Source organism: Solanum stenotomum, chromosome 8, assembly GCF_019186545.1.
Source record: "Solanum stenotomum isolate F172 chromosome 8, ASM1918654v1, whole genome shotgun sequence".
NCBI classification, from domain to species: Eukaryota; Viridiplantae; Streptophyta; class Magnoliopsida; order Solanales; family Solanaceae; genus Solanum; species Solanum stenotomum.
Genome location: NC_064289.1, coordinates 24,921,529 through 24,944,013, shown reverse-complemented (window position 1 = coordinate 24,944,013; position 22,485 = coordinate 24,921,529). Strand labels below are relative to the sequence as shown.

At 35.5% G+C, this 22,485-nt stretch overlaps 1 protein-coding gene across 2 annotated transcripts; it reads left to right on the top strand.

Moving 5' to 3' along the window:
- Positions 1-4,409: 4,409 nt before the first annotated feature.
- On the top strand, positions 4,410-20,315 carry LOC125874278 (uncharacterized). 2 transcript variants are annotated; one of them, XM_049555134.1, is made up of 12 exons: positions 4,410-4,562; positions 4,688-4,786; positions 4,875-5,045; positions 6,642-6,707; positions 12,307-12,372; positions 17,357-17,473; positions 17,773-17,918; positions 18,046-18,136; positions 18,260-18,328; positions 18,752-18,843; positions 19,459-19,522; positions 19,994-20,315. In XM_049555134.1, exons 1-12 carry the CDS (start codon positions 4,488-4,490, stop codon positions 20,096-20,098), a joined length of 1,161 nt encoding a protein of 386 aa, XP_049411091.1. In that variant the 5' UTR covers positions 4,410-4,487; the 3' UTR covers positions 20,099-20,315. The 2 variants fall into 2 exon arrangements, with proteins under 2 accessions (XP_049411091.1, XP_049411090.1); XM_049555133.1 differs by having other exon boundaries at positions 12,307-12,390.
- The last annotated feature ends 2,170 nt before the right edge of the window (positions 20,316-22,485 follow it).

Sequence of the window (22,485 nt, the reverse complement as noted above, 5' to 3'; positions counted from 1 at the left end):
TGGTCTAGGCGCTCGCAACGATGTTAGACGCCTTCAGTCAGGCTTAGAAGGTATTGGATCGTCACGTCAAGCTGAGGGACTTGACGGTGTTCAGATTGCTGCTATGTCGGATCAAATAACTAAACTTACAGCAGCACTAGCAGAGTCGGAGCTGAAAAGAGTAGCTGAACAACAAAGCATGAGTGAAACCGTTCAGTAAATCAAAGAACAAGTGATGAACCTCGCTCGTTGACCTACTACTTCGGCTCCCGATAACACCGACGGCGAGAGTGATGAAGATGATTATGTAGATCTCACTCCCTAGTTTAAATCTCTGGACATTTATGAACTTTTTCAAATTTTAAAACGAATTTTAAAAGACTTTATAAGTCTTTAATTTATGATTTAGATACTTTTGAGTGTTATTTTAAGTTTGTTGTTTTATGTTTTGTTTAGATTGTTTATAATTGTGTGTGTTTGATTGAGCTGAATAATGTAGAATTGAATTGAATTGAATTGCTTTTGCAGGTGGGCAGCAGAAGCTGCGAGCTGCTACTGTCAAAAATATTGTAGAAAAAGCGACGGACAGCATGGTTTAGTCCGTCGCTTTTTTGGGTTTTAATTTTTTTAAAACCCAGAAAAGTGACGGACAGCATGGTTTTGTCCGTCGTTTTTTTGGGTTTTTAAAAATAAAATTTCCAGAAAAGTGACGGACAGTGTCCTTTTATCCGTCGCTTTTCTGGGATTTTCAAAAAATAAAATACCAGAAAAGCGACGGACTGCGTCACCCTTTAGTAATTAAAAAAATGAAAATTAAAATAAAGCGTCACAGTCCGTCGCTTTTTTAAAAAAAATTCAAAAAAAAATAGTAAAAAAGCGACTCAGTCCGTCGCTAAAAGAGACGCAGTCCGTCTCTAAAAGAGACGCAGTCCGTCGCTTTTTTAAAAATGACGTTGTCCATCGCTTTTTGAAAAGCGTCGAGCTAAACAACGACGAAAGTGACTGCGTCGCTTTTGGCCGTCGTTTTTTGACAATTTTTTAGTAGAGAAAGTATGTGTTAGTACATAAGTACTAAATATGATAGCTAACATAACATCACAAGAGCATAACATAAGAGTTGGTCAACATAAGACATAATCCATAAGCATAAGAGATACTTCATGAAACATAAACTGTGAGCATAAGAGACAATATCACAATCATAAGCAAAGTCTCCAATATAAGCGTCATATAAGCATTATTCAATCCTTAGTCCTTCATATCATAAGAGAACTACTTCTCAAGTAACCTCAAAGCATACTTGTGCAATGCGTGAATGATACCCCATAATCCCATCCACACTAAGTACAACTTTTAAGTCATCATAATCATACTTACCACCTTATGGTCCCATCCTTAGCTTATTTCTCATAGACAAGGGAATCTTCACCTTTAGTCAACATATCAAGAAAAGGCAACTATGGCAACATTCCAAGCTAAGCATATATCATATAGGCAAATCTCATATTCGGACATGCTTATAATACTTCCTTGAAGTAATCTAGTTCCATCATATACATGCTACTTAGATTAGGGACTTGTCCCTCATATTTATAATAGTCATGGAAAAGTACCTATTTACTAGTCCAAGACAAGTCATTACTTATGAATGGTCATAATTCACCTATTCAAGGTACCAAGGAAAAGTACTATTACTCAACCTAAGCTAAGCATGCAACACATAAGAGACATACTTCATAAGTGGCTTCAAGTTATACTTGTGCAATGCATGAATAAGACCCCATAATCCTATTCACGCTAAGTACTCCTTTAGGCTATCATACTTCAATGATTGCTACTTATCATTTCTAGACTACCATGGAATATAACACCCTATTAGGCTAGACCAAGTTACCAAGGAAAAATCACCATATTGGATAGACCAACCTACCAAAGAAAAACATACTAAACATGCAAGTCCAAGCTATTCTAGGAAGGGTATAAGTGCTCCATCCTATCTACCATGAAATAGTCTTAGATCAACTAAGTTATGCTACCCTTACAAGCACACTATGATGCTAATGTAAGCTACTCTTAGGAGGGTATGATCCTTCAATCCTAAGATACCATGAAATGGTCGTGGCCTAACCAAGTCATGCTATCATGAAATGCATTATATGATGCTAGTTCAAGCTACCATTAGGAGAGTATGATTCCTCAATCCTAAGCTACCATGAAATGGTCTTATCTTACCAAGTCAAGCTATTCATGAAGGGATCTTAAGTCACAACTTCAAGCTATTCTAGTCTAACATGCTTTGATTCATTTTATGTTAGTAAGCCTTTCAATCTAGAATCATTCTATGTGAGAGAACCTTTCATCTCCTAGCATATTTATGCCTAGGTGTGTAGGTGAGAATATGCTTTCAACAATACACAACAAGATCACATCATATTAGCTTTACTCTCAAAGTCCTAACATTCATGACCACAAGCTTTACTTCTTACCATCATCATTCATACATAGATTTCAAGGCATTCTAATCACATTCTTCATTATCAAGTGATTTTAGTCATAATTCATCATAAATGTTTAACTTTAACTTACTAGTCATGATCCATCATATATACCATAATCTAGTTCAATTCATGTCTACATGTTCCTATTCTTGAACAATTACTACTCATAACATCAATTCTAGAAGATCACCTATGAATACTCAATTTCACCTTTCATGGCATAAACCCACATGATTCAGTTTCATCAATTAGACTAGGGTTAACCATGGATAACATATAAATTCATCATACTATCATGATTTAATACTAAAACAATCATAAACAAGTACTATCCACTCAATTGGAATCATACTCAATCACTACCCACAACATAGGAAGAAACCATAGCTAGAATTGGGTTGTATCTTCACAATTGGGGAAAATCTAAGAGGCTCTATGGATGGAAAAATCCATAGATGAATAGGCTATCATACCTTGATTATAAAGCCCTCGCAATGCTTGCAACAATAGAGGAATTTTCTCTAGCTTTCTTCTCTTCTTCTTCTTTACTTCTAGAGAGAGAATTTCTTGAAAGAATTTGGGTTCTTTGGTGAATCTAAAATAATGAATTAGTTGCCTTAGTTTAGGGGTCTAATAGGTTTATATAGGTATCCTAATTACTAATAAAACAACCCTACTTAATAAATAACTAATTCTAGAATATTCCTTAAACTTAAACAACTTAAACCATCACTGCCCCCTACCCACGAGTCCACGTCCACGGACTGTGGGTCCACCCACGACCTGTACTGGTCAAGCGTAGATGGTGGTTTGTGGCTAGATTTTGCAGGTCTTGACCCACGAGACCCACCCACGTGGCGTGGATCCCCTACGGGGCGTAGGTCCCCTCGTGGGTACTGCCTAGGCAGATTTTTGGGACTGTTTTGGGGTCCTCCTCAAGGACCCCTTTGGTTGGTCCTTGGGGAGTCGTACCTTGACGTTTAACCCCTAAACCCCACATTCTAAGTATGTGAAGTAAATTCTAGAACTCTAACCTCCACGTAATGCTCTAGAAACCTCACATAAGGTCCTAGTTTAGTCTACTAGTTTTCGGGGTATTACAAGAAGACATGAAAAATTTAGGGGTGGTTGAGGGATAAGTAAGCAGCCCGAGAGGTTCACTGTGAGGTTAATAGAGTCTGGAGATGACATTTTTGCAATGGACTAGACTAAGATGTTAGAGCTGGAAAGTCCATAGAAGGTGAAGTAGTAGACAGAGCTGAATTAACGCTAGACGAATATGGATGAACTATTTATAAAGTTAACAGAATATGTGAGGGGGCAATTAGGATTTGTCGAGGTAATGGAGACAGAGAAATTCGAGAAGAAGCCCATGGTTGTGCCGAGAGAAGTATAGAAGGATGAAGACCTAAAATAAAGGGGCTTGCAAATGGAAGGTCGAATTCATCAAAGCCCACGTAATGAACAATATACATACAACCTGACACCTTATTTAGGTAGCAATATCTAAGATGCATAAATCTGCACCCAAGAAAGATGCACGAGATGCTTAATTCAATTTATATTTTTTATATGAGTGAATATGTAAGGAACAAAGACAATCAAACACTCAATAGAACATAATATTCTTTGAGGTTTTGTAAAGTCTCTGCTCTTTTGTGAGTTATACAAAGTTGATTAAATGTAACCGGATATTTAAAAAGACCGCTAATCTAGGATTTAGGACCAAAACAATCTATTTTTTACATACATGGGTGACCATTTAAGTACAAGTATATATCAAAGACTAAAATAATCCAACCCTCATACATTAATAATCATCATTTTGATCATTGGGCTTAAATCCTTGGCATAAATATGGCCCGTTTTCAACATGGGCATAGCATTCCCAATTATGCTCCGGCCCACAACCGGGAAAACAAAACCCTACAAAATCCTGTTTTTTTTTTTTTGGTGAATTTGAACAATTGAAGTGAAGTTGAAGAAGTAAACATACCAAAGAATTGAACCATGGCAGCTGCAGATCGCAAGCAAAACATTGTTTCAGCTCTATGCAAGCACCTGTCAATGCTCTCATTAGACCCAGTAAGATTTTCAATCCTCAAATTTTATATAGTATGCAATGATTAAGTTGAATGCATGTAATGAATTGAATTATCAATCAATTTTCTTGCTCGTTAACGGATTATTTTTGGTTCTTTACTATGCAGAATTCCTATTCGACTAATTTGGATAAAGACATTAAAAGCTTGTGTACAGACATTTTCAATTCTTCCCCAAGTGGGCCTTCTATCACAAAAGATAATGAGGTAATATTTTAACATTTCCTAGTTTTCTGTATTGAGTTTTTGATTTTTTTAGTTCCAATTTGACATTGAAATCAATTTTTCATTCCAGTTAATGAAGTGGGTCGAATTTGCGAGTAACTTCCCTGTAGATTCTGGGACAAGCCTTAAAGCTCTAAGTGAGTTGAATGAGGATTTGAGTAAGAAGTCTGTTATTTTGGGCAACGGGTTGAAGATTTCAGAAGCTGATATTGTTGTCTTTGCCGCTGTGCATTCATCCGTGGTATACATTTCCTTCTCTTTAGGTGCTTTTGGTTTGGAGGAAAATATTTTCAGTGGAAAATATTTTAATTTACTTATTTTTGAGTGCTTGGTTAGGTATGAAAGTAGGTGACATATGGTAATTATGCAAGCAGTGGTATTGGAATAAATATTGTTACAACAACATACCCAGTGTAATCCCACAAGTGGGGGTCTGGGGAGGGTGGGGTGTACGCGGACCTTAATCCTACCTTTCTGGGGTAGAGACGTTGTTTTCAATAGACCCTCGGCTCAAGAAAATTGTTATTCAGAACATGTATGAAAAATATTCAAGAGTAAAAAAGTTATGATGAAAATATTGAAAAAAGAAAAACACTGACAACAATAATAGTAAAGATAACCAAAGTAAAAGTAACAACAGTAATAATGGAGATGAAGAATAAGATGAGAAAAATACTGACAACAATATAGTAAAGATAAGCAAAGTGAAAGTAGCAATAGTAGTAATGAAAATGAAGAATAAAGATAATGTTGGCATTATAAATTTTAATTGAAGCAAGTAATATTGAACAACCACCAAAGGATCTGGTGTAATGGATGAGACTGCTCTCCTTTAACCAGTTCGAGCCCAAGGTATCCTTGGTAGGGAGTGCTTCCCCCCCGAATGGGGCCCTACGCGGTGTGAATCTGGATAAGTTCGGCTCAAATGTGGGTACCGAACACCGGATGGGAAACCAAAAGAAAAAGTAATATGATCAAGAGTTCAACAAACTGACTTCCAATAAGGAAGGATACAATTATGTAGCAGGTGGCTTTTATGTACAATCCTATAGAATAAGTATGTGACCTCCTTATGCACTATAAGGTCACAAGACTTCTTTGGAGTTATTTTTTGCAATACTTAGCATATATTGGACTATGACAAACCCCATGATGGACTGCTGCATAGTTTGAATAGAGCGTGTCTCAACAAGAAATCCCAAATACTTGGAATACTATTCTTCAAGCCATTTGGTGGACAGTTTTGATTAAATAGCAGGATTTTTGAAGGAAAAGAAGAAACATATTTGGCCTTAAAAGCTTTAACACAAATGTATTTTCTTGCTAGCTTTTTTGTGCAACCTAGTCCTTGTACATTATGTAGATGCAATGCTAAGTACAATTGAGGAATTTCACTTTTATGTAATTATTCATTGGATTATTACAAGTCATCTATAAAGTCTCTTATTACTTGTCCAAGCAATAATATTGAATGAGAGTTCAGATACTTGTGAAGGAAAAATTTTCTGCCTATATGTCTCTTGGAAATATTTTTTTAATCTTCCCTTGGAAATGATTTTTTTTAAGTAAAACATTTTCTGGCATACAAATCACACTCATTGTAGAGTTATATTTTACTTAAACATGATATTTGATTTTCATGTTAGGCATAAGTGTTAAAGATTCTACTGACTTTAGTCAATTAGGTTCTTATTTTCTCTGTTTTAACTGTATTATAGGTGGTTTCTTAATTGTTCAGCTTTGACAGTTCCTTAATTGAAAGAGATTGTTGTTTTGGATATAAACTTTCTCGGTTCACTCTCTATTCTAACATGCTATCATAATTCTCTGCCACCAGATCAGTCTTTCAAACTCTGACAGAAACAAATTGCCGTACTTGCTTAGATGGATGGACTATATCCAGGTATGCTAGAGTTTGTATCAGGTTATTAGATTTTCATATTGAAATTTAGATAGTGGTAATATACGGAAATCAGGATCTTCATCCTGTGGTATATAGCGTCAAATGAAAGGCTTACATGATGGCCTAGATGTGGTGAGTCTGGTGATGCCTGCAGGTCGCTCTACAGTCTACTTAAGATAGAACTTTCAACTGATTTGTCATGATTATCTGTGACTTTTTTCAACTTGCGGATTGAGTAATAGAGAGAGGATGTAGGTTATTGAAAGGGAAAACAAAGTGGTTGCTGACTTGCTGTCATGATTTTCCTAGTTTGGTGGTTACTATTACAATTTTGACCAGGAAAATTGAAAAACTTGTTGAGATTTGGCACACTTGTTTAGCATTGTAGTTTGAATGTGTTCTTTTATTAATTTGATGGGGAAAAATATGGGGCTCATGTGTTGCTTTGTGTTCTCCAATTGTGAAAGTAAGTCCTGCACAACGTTTTGAAGATTCACCATCACATGCAAAATGAAAAGTATTCCGAACTATTTAGGGAATTTGAGATTGTGAACATTCCAATATACACTCATGACATTCATGGGTATCATAGAAACTCCCTCCATTTCAATTTTTGTGGCAAAGTTTGAGCAATGTTTAAATAGGCATGAATTTTTGGAAAGAAACAAAGACTTTTGAAACTTGTGCTCTTAAGCATGCCATAATATTTCCCATTCAAAAAACATGTTGTAACATTTGTGTGGCTATACTACTTTTGGAACTTGTGGCCTTAAAAACATGCCATAATTTTAAGTTAAATTGTTTCCAAATTTAGAAAGCTTCCATTCTTTTGGGAGCAAACTAGAAAGGAAATGCTGCAAAATAAACCGGAACGAAGGGAGTAGCTTCTTAACCTTTTCGCTTGTGTGTATAGCTTCTATTTTATTTTTTTCTATTAAACAAATAGGAAAAGTAACTTTCTTCCCTTGCTGGGATTGATAGAAAAGAGAGTGAAAAATATTTGCCTTTTTCACTCTTGTTTTCTAAATCTTTTAGAACAAAACAACCAACTAGTTAACCTAGAATATTGCAAAGTGAAATTCCCTACATTATCCTTTTGGACAAAACTTGTGAAGAAATTATTCTTTTCCTGGAGATCTCCATATTCTTAAAAAAGTCCACCGTGCTCTTGATAGATTGCAATAGTATTTTAGAGCGAAAACTATGCTGGTCTACTAACCATGCCATAAATGTTAAATTGGCTCATTTAGTTTTGTTCTCCAATTGTCTCATGTGGTATGTTTAAATTGAGTGAATGGGGCCTAAGAAGAATTAATCATACGCTTTCAAGGGCAAATACTAGAAAAAAATTATTTGGTTTTTCAACTAAATAATGCTTTTGTAGGGGCACAACTGGTCTCCTGGTCCTATTTTCTCTCTAGTTCATTCATTTTCTACTCCAGGGTTCTTCTTAGGCCCAGTGTTTTGGACGGCGAAAGGTGACGAGGGTTTGCCTTGCCTTACAGCGAGGCGCTCGCCTTTTTGAATTGAGGCACCAATTACTAACAAAAAAATTAAAATATTTAATTACATATATAAATATCGAAAATCTCAATAGCAATAACATATATTTGCAAATATTTCAATTCAAAAACTAATAGTAGACAGTAAAAGTCTAGAACATGAATGACTCAACAATTCATAAGACAATTGACAAGCAATGCTAGAACTTTGTTGTGTTGAATGCATATGAAAGAAGAACAAGAGAAGAATAGAAAAAGAGAAGGAGAACAAAAGAAGAAAAAAAAAAGGAGTTGAAAATGTATCTGCTGAGCAACTGAGGTCTTGAACTGAAGAACTGGAGAAAAATGAAAAAGAGAGAAAAAGAGTCTCGAAGGAGAGAAGAGAGTCGCAGGTTTGCCAAAACACCAAATAAACCATGCCTTTTAATTATTGAATTAGGCCTTATTTTAAAAAAAAGGTGACACCTTTGTCGCCTTGCCTCGCCGCGTCACCACTCGCCTTTTATCTTCTTCTTTTTTTATCTCGCCTTGCCTCGCCGCGTCACCACTCACCTTTTATCTTTTTTCTTTTATCTCGCCTTGCCTCGCAAGGAATAGGCGACAAGGCCTCGCCTCCGCCAAAGGCAATAAGGTGCTCACCTTTCACAACACTGCTTAGGACAAATCCATAAATGGACACTTAGGAGTCGTTTAGTATAATGTATAATAATCCTAGGATAAAATGCAGGATTATTTTATCCTGCGTTTGGTTGGAGGTATTAGGTAATCCTTGGATTACTTATCCCACAATTTATACCTTAGTGATGGGATAAGTTATCCCATATACATGGTGGAATAACTTATCTCTAGATAACTTATCTTGATTTAACTTGTTCTTAACCAAACGACCTCTTAAAGTTTCACCAACTATCAAATAGACACATTAACTATTCTTGTGACCCAATGTTACCAAAGCAAAAAGCACAAAGACCGGTTCGGGGTTTAAGTGCAAATAACTTGTGGGATTTAATGAAAAAAGGCGCAAAGGGAGAAAAAAATACAAATAGATATGTTTAGTTCAAGATAAATAATTATAAGGGCGAATTACAAATATATGAACAAAGAAATTGATCTTTTTAATGATAAAGTGAAATATCAATGGTTTAGTGTCGCCTTTTCAGAAGAGGCTCATTGACAAGGAAAAGCATGCCTTAGAAACTTGATGATGACTCTGAAGTACACATTAAGTGAGGGTGAAGCGCTCAACATGTTATGAGCCTCACTTTAGGACTTAAGCGCGCCAACACTATTGTGACCAGATAAACACCTCTCATTGGCGTAACTGTGCCTTATGCACACTTAGGTTAGAAAGAACTCATGCGTGAGATACAATGTCTTTTGACATGTTAGATGAACAAATAGAATTTTGACCCGTCTGTGTAAGACAAAAAGAATTAAAACAAAGAAATCTACGTCAAACAACTTTTTGACCGGATGTCTTCCTTCATTTCTTCATCACCTTCATCCTTTTCTATTCTTCTCCATACACATATCATCAAAACTACATTGTAGTTCCCTTTCACGCCTCGAGCTACACCCTGGGCGTGATCGACACTTAAAAATCATTGCTGGTCCCAAGCGAATCCTTGGCCCGACTTACTATTATTCTGAAGGCTCTAACACATGCAGAAACTTTTAAATGATGAGCATGCAATAACTTTAGAAACAAACTCAAAAATTTGAATAATATATGTATGTTTGTAAAAGTTATAACTAGAATGACTCGTCTATGATGCCTACTTTCATCCAACAGACACATCATTACGACTACTTTCATCCAGCTTTTGTGAAACCTCCTTGCTTTCAGAGGGCTCCAATTTATCTTGAGTATTAGTAGTTAGTATATATTGGTAGCATTGTATTCAAATAGACTAGTTTCTTGTCCCGATAACCTATCTTCAGTATGTTAGAGGCTTCATATATGAGTCAGTCTAGTTATAACTTCCAATATTGTTTTAGAAACATATATACATTGTTCAGATTTTTAGATCTTTGAATAAAGTATTTGAGTTTGTTTCTAAAGTTATTGCATGCTCATTTTTAAAAAGGTTCCGCGTATGTGTGATAGCCTTAAGTATAGCAGTAAGCCAGACCAAGAGTACAACAATGTTTGTGAGTACCTAGGTGTGACATTCCCATCATTTTCTTCCTCTTAAAAAACACAAAGCCACCATAGCTAAAAAATCTTAGAGCCTTTTCTTATGGGTCATGATCGGTTGTGGAGATGGAGAATTCAGGCTACTTTGTTCCAGTTCCACAATGCAGTGGTGGGCAGGGGAGATGGTGAAATTGGTACTCCAAAGCTTCATGGTGTTGGAAGGTGGAAACTGCTTTTCCTGGTTTACGGCGGTGAAAATTTTGATGTCAGCCACAAGCAACAATTTCAGTAAATTGGGGTCCGTAGGAGAGGCAGTGCGGGAGTAAGGCATGAATTCTCTCCGCTGTCTATGGTGTGGCCACTGGCCACCCATGGTAAAGAGGAACCACATATCCACCAAATTCTGTCATTGTAAATTATCTATCTTTTCCTGCTTCTTTGTCCTCCAAATGGTTGAAATTTGATCTTGCTAGGCTGATGATAAACTTGTCTCCAAATGGTTGAAATTCCAGAGTTTATTTCCTTCACTTTCTTGCCATCGAGATCTGGAAAGAAATGAAGTTGTCACGCTGGTGACCTGCCAAATTCATCCATATGCAACAAAAATACAAATAAACATTTTTCATGTATGCATATTCCGGTAGATTTCTTGGTGTCCTTGACTAAGTTTACTCCTATATGGCTAAGTACTTTTGGAACTTCCAAAAATACAAAATTGGTGGCGGCTTTGCTGCTAGGGGAATTTGGGCTGAAATAGAGGTACATTATAAGGGTAAAGAAATAATTTCACTATACTTTTCAATTGGAAATGCATTTGAATAACATCTAATATTTTCAAACGTGAAAATAACACATGCGTGGTGGTAGGTCAGACTTGTGTGTCCAATAGACGAGTTCGGAACCTATTTGAGCCACAAAGAGATAAAATTGACCAAAATAAGCCACTATTCTAGTAAGTAACTAAAATAGGCTTAGTGTAGAATTTTTTTCCGTTTTATCCAATATTTCAAACAGTTTTCGTTAGTTTGTTAACATCTATATTTTAATATAAAACGGAACTTTCTTTTCCACTTTATAAAGTGTAAGAAGTTTTTCTTACACTTTAAGAAAAGTTGCCTTTACCTTTTCACTTTTCTTTCTTCTTCCCCTTTCACTTCGAAGATTTCAATTTCGTGGTCCCAACCCGAAATGAAATTTATTTGATGTATCATAACAATATGATAAAGAGTTGCAGAAATTATCATAACAAATAAATTTTATTCCGGGTTGGGACCACGAAATTGAAATCTTCAAAGTGAAACAAATTTAGGAAGTTGAAAGTGAAATCTTCCATGAAAGTGAAAGGGGAAGAAAGGAAGTGAAAAGGTAAAGGTAATTTTTCTTAAAGTGTAAGAAAAACTTACACTTTACAAAGTGGAAGAAAAACTTACACTTTATAAAGTGGAAGAAAAACTTACACTTTACAAAGTGGAAAGAAAAGTTTTGTTTTATATTAAAATATAGGCGTTAAGAGACTAACGGAAGCCGTTTGAAATATTGGATAAAACGGTTTTTTTTTTTTTTTGCACTAAGCCTATTTTAGTTACTTAATAGAATAGTGGCTTATTTGGGCAATTTTATCTCTTTGTGGCTCAAATAGGTTCCAGACTCCGAAGAGATACACCTTTGCCGAGTAGAGGTGTCTAAATAGTCACTTATAAAGTGTCTATCTAGCAGTTGGTGGCAACTTAAAGTATCTATTGATGTGTTTAGTTTTTCGGTTATGAATTGTGAGAAAAATCATTTTTCATTACAAGTCTAATACATTCTAATGATTGCTTGTCCTTGCAAAATAATCACCTACTGCTTAAACAACAAATCACTTTTTGTATTAATTAAACTTTTTTAATCTTTTGCATACATTTAATTGCTCATAGATTTATCTTGAGCATGCATGTTTAATTGATCTATTTTTGCGCAGACTAAAGGTGACGTTGGAGATGCATTCCCAAAAATTTTGCTGGAGAAAGTCCAATTTGAGCCACCTGTGAGTAATGCCTATACTGTAATGATCTAAGACTTTCTGAAGAATTAGCTTGAGAGCAGAGTTGATTTGCTTTTTGACTTGTTTCAACTCCATTTTCCATTCATTGCTACATGTGGAATAAGATTATTGAATAGTTTCATTCATATCTTTCTATGTCATGTACATGGCTTTATATATACATAAAAGATTGTGGAATAGAATCACCTAAATCTTTACATTAAGAGAAAGAATCAGAGATATGATATTCTAGATTACCACAATTATACTAAGATCTTAGAGGATCATATCTTGATTTGAAGAATATCTTCTCATCTTAGAGGATCACATCTTTGATGACAAGAATATCTTCTTGGAAATCCTCCATCAGTCAACACTTCCCCTCAAGCGGGTGAATGGATATCTTCCATTCCTAGCTTGCTTATTAGATCTTGAAACATATTGTTTGGCAATCCTTTTGTTAAAACATCAGCAACCTGATCTTTTGTAGATACAAATGGCGTACAAATGAGTCCGTTATCTAATTTCTCCTTAATGAAATGTCTGTCTACCTCAATATGCTTAGTGCGATCATGTTGTACAGGATTATGAGCTATACTTATTGCTGATTTATTGTCACAATATAGCCTCATAGGTCCTTCCCATCTTATCTTCAAATCATCAAGGATTATCTTTAGCCATAACAACTCACAAACTCCCATCGCCATGGATCTAAACTCAGATTCTGCACTTGATCTAGCTACTACATTTTGTTTTTTACTCCTCCAAGTCACCAGATTTCCTCCTAAGAAGGTGCAATATCCAGAACTTGACCTTCGATCCACTAATGAACCAGCATAGTCCGCATCTGTATAAGCCTCTAAAACCATGTTTCCTCCTCTTTTGAATAATATTCCTTTTCCTGGACTTCCTTTAAGATATTGTAGAATCCGGTTGACAGCTTGAAGATGCATTTCTCTAGGATCATGCATAAATTGGCTAACAACACTTACAGCAAATGCAATGTCCGGCCTTGTATGGGACAAGTAAATCAATTTCCCTACAAGCCTTTGATACAAGCCTTTATCTACCACTGAATCTTCTGGAGCATTGCACAATCTATGATTGTATTCAATTGGTGTAGCCACTGGTTTACACCCTAATTTTCCTGTTTCTTTCAACAAATCAAGCACATATTTTTGTTGGGAAATAAAGATTCCTTGTTTTGAGTGTGCCACTTCGATTCCCAAAAAATACTTTAATTTCCCAAGCTCTTTGATGTCAAATTCCTTGAGTAAACACTTCTTCAAATTTTGTATCTCCTCTGAATCATCACCTGTTACTATGATGTCATCCACATAAACCAACAATGCTGTCACTTTTCCTATTTTTGAGTGTCGTATGAACAAGGTGTGGTCTCCTTGACTTTGTCGATACCCTAGCTTGATCATAACCTTTGTAAATCTTCCAAACCATGCACGAGGTGATTGCTTTAATCCATAGAGTGCCTTCTTCAGTCTACACACCATTCCCTTCTTGCTTTCAAAAGCAGGTGGCACCTCCATATAGATCTCCTCATCTAAGTCTCCATGTAAAAAGGCATTTTTTACATCAAATTGTTGTAGGTTCCAATTAAAAACTGCAGCCAATGATAATAAAACTCTCACTGTATTCATTTTTGCCACTGGGGCAAAAGTCTCCAAATAATCAATTCCATAGGTTTGTGTATAACCCTTTGCTACCAAACGTGCTTTATATCTTTCTATGGACCCATCTGACTTATATTTCACAGTAAACACCCATCTGCACCCGACCAACCTTTTTCCTTTTGGTAATTCCACAATATCCCAAGTTTTGTTTTTCTCCAATGCTTCCATTTCTACCTTCATAGCTTTCTCCCATTCTTTATTTCCTAATGCTTCAGACAAATTTCTGGGGATAGGAATTGTGTGGAGGTTACAGAGAAAAGCTTTATGACTTGGGGATAGATTTTGATATGTCATGGAGAGGCTCAAAGGGTGTTGTGTGCAAGTTCTGGTTCCTTTTCTGATTGCAATGGGAAGGTCAAGGACATTAGGTTGGTTAAATTCTTCTTCATGATCAGTTTGGTTTGGTGTTTCTGACGGTTCAACAAGTTCAGGATGGGTATCAGGAGCAGTAACCTGTGGAGATGATTGCAACCGAGTAGTTTGATCAGTTAGTCTCTTTCTTCTGGAATATACCTGCAATGGTAGATTATTTTCTAGAATTCCATTATCTATATTTGGATTAGGAGACTCAATGGGTTCATTTGGATTTAGAGACTCAGGTGACTGTAGAAATGGTGACTCAGGCAAGGATTTGGCACGACTAGAAATGGACAAATCAAATAGTGACAAGTCTAGAGGTTCCTTTCCCTTCAGTGACTCCCCCTGATTGTAAGAATGATTAAAAAAGGATTCACTCTCATCAAATGTGACATCTGCGGAAACAAAGAATTTCTTTGATGATGGTTGATAACACTTGTAACCTTTTTGAGTAGGAGAATATCCTATGAAAACACACTTAAGAGCACGTGGGTCTAATTTGCCTCTATTTTGAGAATGAATATGAACATAGGCAACACTTCCGAAGATTCTAGGAACCAATTTATTGGAAATTTCAAAATTTGGAAAGAAATTCCTAAGAGTATCAAGCGGACTTTGAAAGTTCAGAATTCTTGATGGCATTCTGTTACTAAGATGTGCAGCAGTTAGGACAGCTTCCCCCCAATACTGTTTTGGCACCTTTTTGTGAAACAATAATGATCTAGTAATGTCAAGTAACAGACCATTTCTTCTCTCTGCTATCCCATTTTGTTGAGGAGTATTGACACATGAAGATTCATGAATAATTCCCTCTTTTTGGAAGAAAACAGAGAGGTTTTGATTGAAGTAGTCCTTGGCATTATCGGATCGAAATCTTTTAATTGGCACATCATATTGGGTTTTGATCATATTAAAAAAGGTAGGAAGAATTTGACTGACATCTGATTTTTGCTTTAGCAAATAGATCCACGTAACTCTTGTACAATCATCAATGAATGACACAAACCATCTAGCACCAGAAATATTAGGAATGGGAGAGGGTCCCCAAATATCACTATGAATAAGAGAGAATGGAGTTTGACATCTTTTGTGACTAATTGGAAAGGAAGTACGTTTGTGTTTTGCAATTTCACAATCATCACAATGAAAAGACTCAACAATCAAATCTTTGAACAAAGATGGGAACATCCTTTTGATTACATAAAAGGAAGGGTGACCTAACCGACGATGATAAAGCCATACTTTCTCTTTATTGGACATGATAGATTCAGACAAGAATGAACTAGACAAGGAATTCTTAGATATATATTCACCATTGTGGAAATCCAAACAATAAAGACCACCTTTCTCACTAGCACGCCCAATCATCTCCTTCGTGTTCTGTTCCTGAAATAAGCAATATGAAGGGAAGAAAGTTACTTGGCATTTGGAATCTTTGGTGAGTTTCTGGATAGAAATGAGATTTGCAGATAACTTTGGGATATGAAGGACATCTTTAAGTATCAAGGATTTTCCAAGTGGTATGTCTCCTTGCCCAGCTACAGTAATAACTGAACCATCAGCTATAGTTATTTTTTTATAGCTAGGACAAGGGGAATATGATATGAAGAGATGAGAGAGACTAGTCATGTGATCAGTTGCCCCGGAATCAACCATCCACGTTGGAGAAAGTTTGTCTGAAACATTAGTAATAAAAGAGTAAGAAATACCTGTGAAGGCCAATGAACAACTACCTGTTGAAGCTGAATGTTGCAAATCTCCAATTGAAACTGTAGAGTTATTCTCTACGGTTGCAGAAACATTTTCAGAGACTGGAATATTTGCGGCAGTACCATTTTCAGACATGGTTTGGGCAGATAAAGATAGCAAAATGGGATTTTTCAAGATAGGATGAATAAAATTGGCCAGGAATAAGCCTAAAGCTCTGATTCCATGTGGAATAAGATTATTGAATAATTTCATTCATATCTTTCTATGTCATGTACATGGCTTTATATATACATAAAAGATTGTGGAATAGAATCACCTAAATCTTTACATTAAGAGAAAGAATCAGAGATATGATATTCTAGATTACCACAATTATACTAAGATCTTAGAGGATCATATCTTGATATGAAGAATATCTTCTCATCTTAGAGGATCACATCTTTGATGACAAGAATATCTTCTTGGAAATCCTCCATCAGTCAACACTACATTTCCAGTTACCAGAACAGGAGCAATGACTTCCACTCTAATCACTAATGTAATGTTCACTAATTGAACACATTTAACGTTTTTTCAGTACTGAAAGTAGGAATGGAGATATGTGATACTACATTTTGTTTCTTTTGGAAACTACCATGGAATATTGTTTAAAAAGTCACTTATTAATTATTATACTATCTTGATTTGAATCATTCCTTGTCTCAATTACTCCCTTCGTCCATCACTAATGTAGTGTTCGCTAATTGAACACCTTTAGCGGTTTCCAAAACTGAAAGTAGAAATGTAGATATGTGATACTACATTTTGTTGCTTTTGGAAACTACCATGAAGTATTTTATTTAAAAAGTTTCTATCATCAATAACACTTTAATTATTATACTATCTTGATTTGAATCATTCCTTGTCTCAAATACCCCCCTCCGTCCATCTTTACTTGTCCACGTTTGACTTGACACACCCTTAAGAAATAATAAATAAATGGGTAATTTTACAATATCACCTCCGATTAATTATAAGTCATCTAAATGTTGGAAAATGAATAGTATTTAATAGCAAGGGTAAAAACACAATGGTAATTTATCTCTTGTTTATCCAAATTGGACTGGTAAAGTTGGACAACTATTTTTAGTATACGGGACAAGTAAAGATGGATGGAGGGAGCACCTTTTAGGCTCAACGATGCCCAAGAATGGGCTTATATTAATATCCTTTTTTCTCTGACATTGATTCAGGCAGCAAAAAGTGTGAAGAAGGTAGAAGTGGAGTCAAATGCCAAAAAAACTGACACAGAGACCAAACCGGCTAGTAGTTCAGATGTCGACTCGAAAAAAAAGAACAATACTGGCGTGGTATGTGGTTTTAGCAGTTTACCCTTCAATTGTTTTTAATCCTCCTACAATTAAAACATTTTTGTTTCTTGTTCTCTAGACAGTTTGTTGCAACTGTAGCAAAAAATTGTATTGCTTTCTTCAATTAGTGACAGTTAAAAATATTGTCATTTCTTATTATTAGCATCGTTGCAATCTTAGGTACTCTGGTATGACTGGTTTGTTATAGTGGCACGTGCTTGATGCTTCCAGTTTTTAGTTTCTCTGAAATTGCTCAAGTTTGAACTGTTTCTAACACCTATCCCTTAAAATCTCTGAAGAAGAAAGCTGCTGCAGATAATCAAACTTCTGCAGAAAAGAAGTTGCCTGAGAAGGTAGATGACAAAGATAAAGATATCAGTGTTAGTTTGCTAAAATTACAGATTGGCCACATTAAAAAAGCATGGAAACATCCATCAGCTGACAGGTATTATAGCTAATCTTCCATTTGTTTTGTTTGTAGTCTCTTTCCCTAAACTTGTCCACTCCCTAGCAACTTTATACGGTTACTTAATTAGTTGTAAAACCTTTTCCTGGTTTATCCCTGTGTACAGCTTACTGGTTGAGGAGATAGATGTTGGAGAAGCAAAATGTCGGCAAGTAGTCAGTGGCCTGGCTAAGTTTTGCAGTCCAGAACAGTTGACTGTATGCTTTCTGTTGTTAAGCGTTCATATGTGCCTATTTCTGGCATCTCTGAATTGTATTTACTGTATCATTTGGGAGCTTCTATTTCTTCTAATTAATTTGTTCTTGTTGTTGTGCATGCAGAATCGCCTTGTGGTGCTTGTGACAAACATGAAACCATCAAAATTACGTGATGTCACATCAGAGGGAATGGTATTATATCCCCATCTAAGCTATGACTAACTTCACATTAGCTTATGCTACTGAACCTTTTGCCTTGTATTAAATGATCTACTTCCTCTGCCTAATATAATCGATTTGTTTTTTCATTTGCTATGTGGATCTGGTGAATTCAAAGTGTCTATCTAAGACTTTTGGTCTCCATGGTACTTTTCTTTATTCAATATCTAGACGTGGTTAAACTAGTTAGAACATCATCCATTTAAGCACTTTGAATTTCAGATTATTCTTGTTTGCGCATAGGAAAATTTAGGTATTACTATATATGTAAAAAGATTGGTGGTGGAATATGTAGAGTAGTCTAGCTCCAGTTAATCTTTCGTAGTATTATCTCTGTTCGTCGTGCTATCTCTCATTTCTTTACTGTTAACTCTTTTTTCTTAATTTCCTTTGTAGGTATTATGTGCTTCTAATGAAGATCATACTGTGGTGGAGCCTCTTATAGCACCAGAAGGTGCCAAAGTTGGGGAATGCATCTCATTTGCTGGGTATGTTTGTAGCTAAGCCTGTTGGTATTGCTTAAAATCAAATTTCTAGTTCTGTCTGCTTGATTTTTGGCACTGATTCACATAGCATATATTACGTGGAATGTATTAATAAAAAAATTTCTTCATAAAAATAAATAATAAATTAATAAAACCTTTCCTTCACAAACCATCTGTGTCATTTTCGCTTTTATTGGGCACTGCGCTTCTGCCGTTACCTGTTAAGTTCTGTCCAATTTCTGTCTAATGGTACAAGATTTTGGATTATAGTTACCACCTTCTGAAGAAGCAGAGAATATAGGAAGCAAGTCTTTCAATTGGAAGGTGGTGATTTTGTGAAAAAGGAAACATTTGAAATTTCAGTGTCGTTAGATATTCAGTTGTCAGTGCTTGAGAAACCTCAACGTCCAATATTCTCTTTTCCGATGTTTTTCTCCCACATTTTGATACTAATACTAATGGATAATTAGCATGTGTTTCCTGTGTAAGTGTGCCGTTAGGCAGAATATGACATTTGACTGTTCTTTTTTGGTACTATGAATTTTTAACTGAAGATGAAGATTATGTTATGGTAACAATTTACTTGATTAATTCGTGATTCTACATTTATCTATCTAGGCATGATGGAAAACCAGAAGATGTTCTGAATCCTAAAAAGAAGCAGTTTGAGAAAATTGCTGTGGTATGTATCTTGAATTTTATGAATATCTTAATCTTGTCTATGTTCAATGGTGTGAGTAAACTTACCGCACTCTAAGCTCTATTCTTATCTAATTAGTGAACACAAATAGTTTGTTATCTATCAAGGTTGATCAACTTCCCAAACATATAAGAATGCATGATGCTTATGAAAACTTCATGTTGTAGCTTAACAACATTATTAAAATGAGACTGATTAGTTAGCTGGAGAGACGGGGTTGTTCTTTGAAGTTTTCAATTATTTAGCTAGAGAACGGTAGGGAGTCTCTGAGTTTTTGTTGCTTAGAGATCAGAACTGTGAAAATAGGTTCATGTTAAACATTTTGAGTTATATCATATTTTGGTAATGAAGTAGAAATATGTTTTTCCAAACATGGTATGAAAAATGATTACACATCATTTCCTTCTTCTGAGGTTTCCCTATCCATTTAGATATCTGTCATGTGAATTGCAGAACCTTTTCACTGATGACAAAGGAGTTGCTACATTCAAAGGAATCCCATTCATGACATCTGCTGGACCATGCACATCTTCGATTCCCCGAGCAACCGTCAAGTGATTGCACTTGTCAGCAGAAGAATATCTTCTCTTCATTGTGCCATCTTTGTTGGAAATGCATTGTTAAACTCGTATGAATACCGTTCTTTTCTCTCTCTTTGGGGGGTAAGGTTAGCAGAGAGGGGTTTCCTCAAAAAGCATAGTACAAGGAAAACTGATTTTGTTGTACGTGTTTAGTCTATAGTCAAAAAGAGAACTTCAAAACTAAATTGGTGCAGATACATTTCGTCAAAATGCCGCAATAGTTATAGGGTTCTCGTGCATAAAGATATGAAAATGCCATTTTCTTCTCAGCAATTTGTAAGTGATCGTAAATGATCATTTCCATGCTCTTATTAGTCCCCTTCTCCGACTTTTATTACAAACTCTTACTTATCGCTCCCTTAGCTGCTACCAAGCAGGAGCAAAAAAGGAATATGTTGATTGTGACAGGAAACCATCATAAGCTAGCCAACAAGTAAAATGAGTTCTCATTCTCGGATAATTAAGCTTTGACAAGGGAGAGGGGGACCTTTCTCATACCTGGCCTTACATGAACCTAATGGAGAAAAGTGTATGCTAAATAGTAGAAGACTTTTACAGAGAAAAGTTTGTGCCCAATAGGGAAAGAGTGCGATAAAAGGATGTCCATCAATGGTTAGCTCGTAGACGTAACTATTGGACCTAGATTTGTTGATGGATCTGGTCTTGTCGAATAGGGTATCAAAAGAGTATACATCTCCTCTATGATGGGGTTTTGTTAAATTATGTGAAATGCAATTAATCATATGTCTAGTAATATCCTTTGAAATGATTTGATATGTTGGCACAAACTTGGTGTTTTTGGACCTACATATACTAGTGTAGAAAGATATTGGAAGTTTCTCAAATTCCGTACAATATTATCTGCCGTATCACAAAATGCTAGCATATATTTGGTTTCCAAGATTCATTTAGCCCAAATTGCATCTTATTTTTATAAAAATCGAATCGGATCTTCCTTCATGTATTAACAACTATACCATTTGGAGAAGGGAGATCCATTTTGATTTAGGAGTAAATAAACTATATTTCTCTTATTTTATTTCAAGAAAAATTCAGAAAAGTGATGATACTAAGGATAATATGGGATCTTTTAGTTACGGTATTATTATATTAAGATTTCTTCCCAATTAAATTGAAAATCCACTCTTCCCAATAAGCATAAACATTGTTTATTACTTATTTAGTAAAATCTCTTCAAGTTACGCCTATGAGAACAGCGTGCATTTGACTTAATTCGGATTTGGTTTTCAACCAAAAAAATAAGAGAATAATTTTAATCTTTAGTTGGTGCATGTAGTTGTTTCATTATGTATCAAAAAATGAACTTCTTTATATTTGTTGTATAAATGAACTTTTATACTTGTTAGTGTGATATAATTTGAACCTAAAAAGTTTTAAAAGAACATGTCACTTATTTAAGTGTGTTCGAATTGGGGTTTGAAATCAAATCCCTCCTCAGGAGAATAGAAGGGGAGATTCGGGTGAGATCCAATGTAGATCCAACTTTCGATTCACTCGTGGGATCTGGGTGGTTTGGGGGGACCACCACAACTCCTCTCTTCTTGAGAACCCATACATCCCTTATCATTGTATGGAACTATCTCTCGAGCACAAGTTTAGGAAAGGCTTACGATGGATACCTAGGCACCCTTCTGAATATTAAGTATGAATCATAGTTCAAATATTTCTTAATCTATTTCGTGTTCCAGATATTCGAATAAATAGCTGACGAAGTAGAACCATCTCTATCAAGATGAGAGACTCATTCTCTATACTAGCTAGCTATCAATAGGATCAACTATAACAAGTCACACTCATACTTCGGAAATACAAAAATAAAGAAATTTCATGATCGAACTGCCCCAAAAAAATAGTACGGACTATTGAGAGGAGTCAAATCCCAATTTTAAATATTCTCTCCGATCCATATTATGTGAAATATTTTTTAAAAAAATATTTAAAGATTACTTTCCACTATTATTCTTTTGATTATTTTCAAATGAAAATGTAAAGTAGTTAAAGAATCTCATTAAATAAAGGATAAAACATGAAAAACGTCCCAATAATTCTTTTGAACTTAAAACTATGAAAATTCCAACAATTTATCGCGGAAGTATAATAGTGCAGTGTAGGGGTGACAAATGGTTGGATTGGATCGATTTGAATGGATTGAATATAGATTGAGCAAAAATGGTTTGGATTACAATCTACCCAAATAGAATATGAGTAAATATGGTTTGGGTAAAATGGTTCTAACCCATTTTAAAAAATCTGTTTTTTTTTTTTAAAATTACCCCCTCCCTCGGACCCCCCTCCCCCCACCTTCCACCAACCTACCCCTAATTTGTTTTTGTTTTCCAAAAA

Coding starts and splice junctions, on each gene's coding strand:
- LOC125874278 (XM_049555133.1), top strand. CDS start 4,488: ATGGCAGCTGCAGATCGCAAGCAAAACATTGTTTCAGCTCTATGCAAG. Junction 4,787..4,874: donor CTATCACAAAAGATAATGAG/GTAATATTTTAA, acceptor TTTTCATTCCAG/TTAATGAAGTGGGTCGAATT. Junction 5,046..6,641: donor CCGCTGTGCATTCATCCGTG/GTATACATTTCC, acceptor CTCTGCCACCAG/ATCAGTCTTTCAAACTCTGA.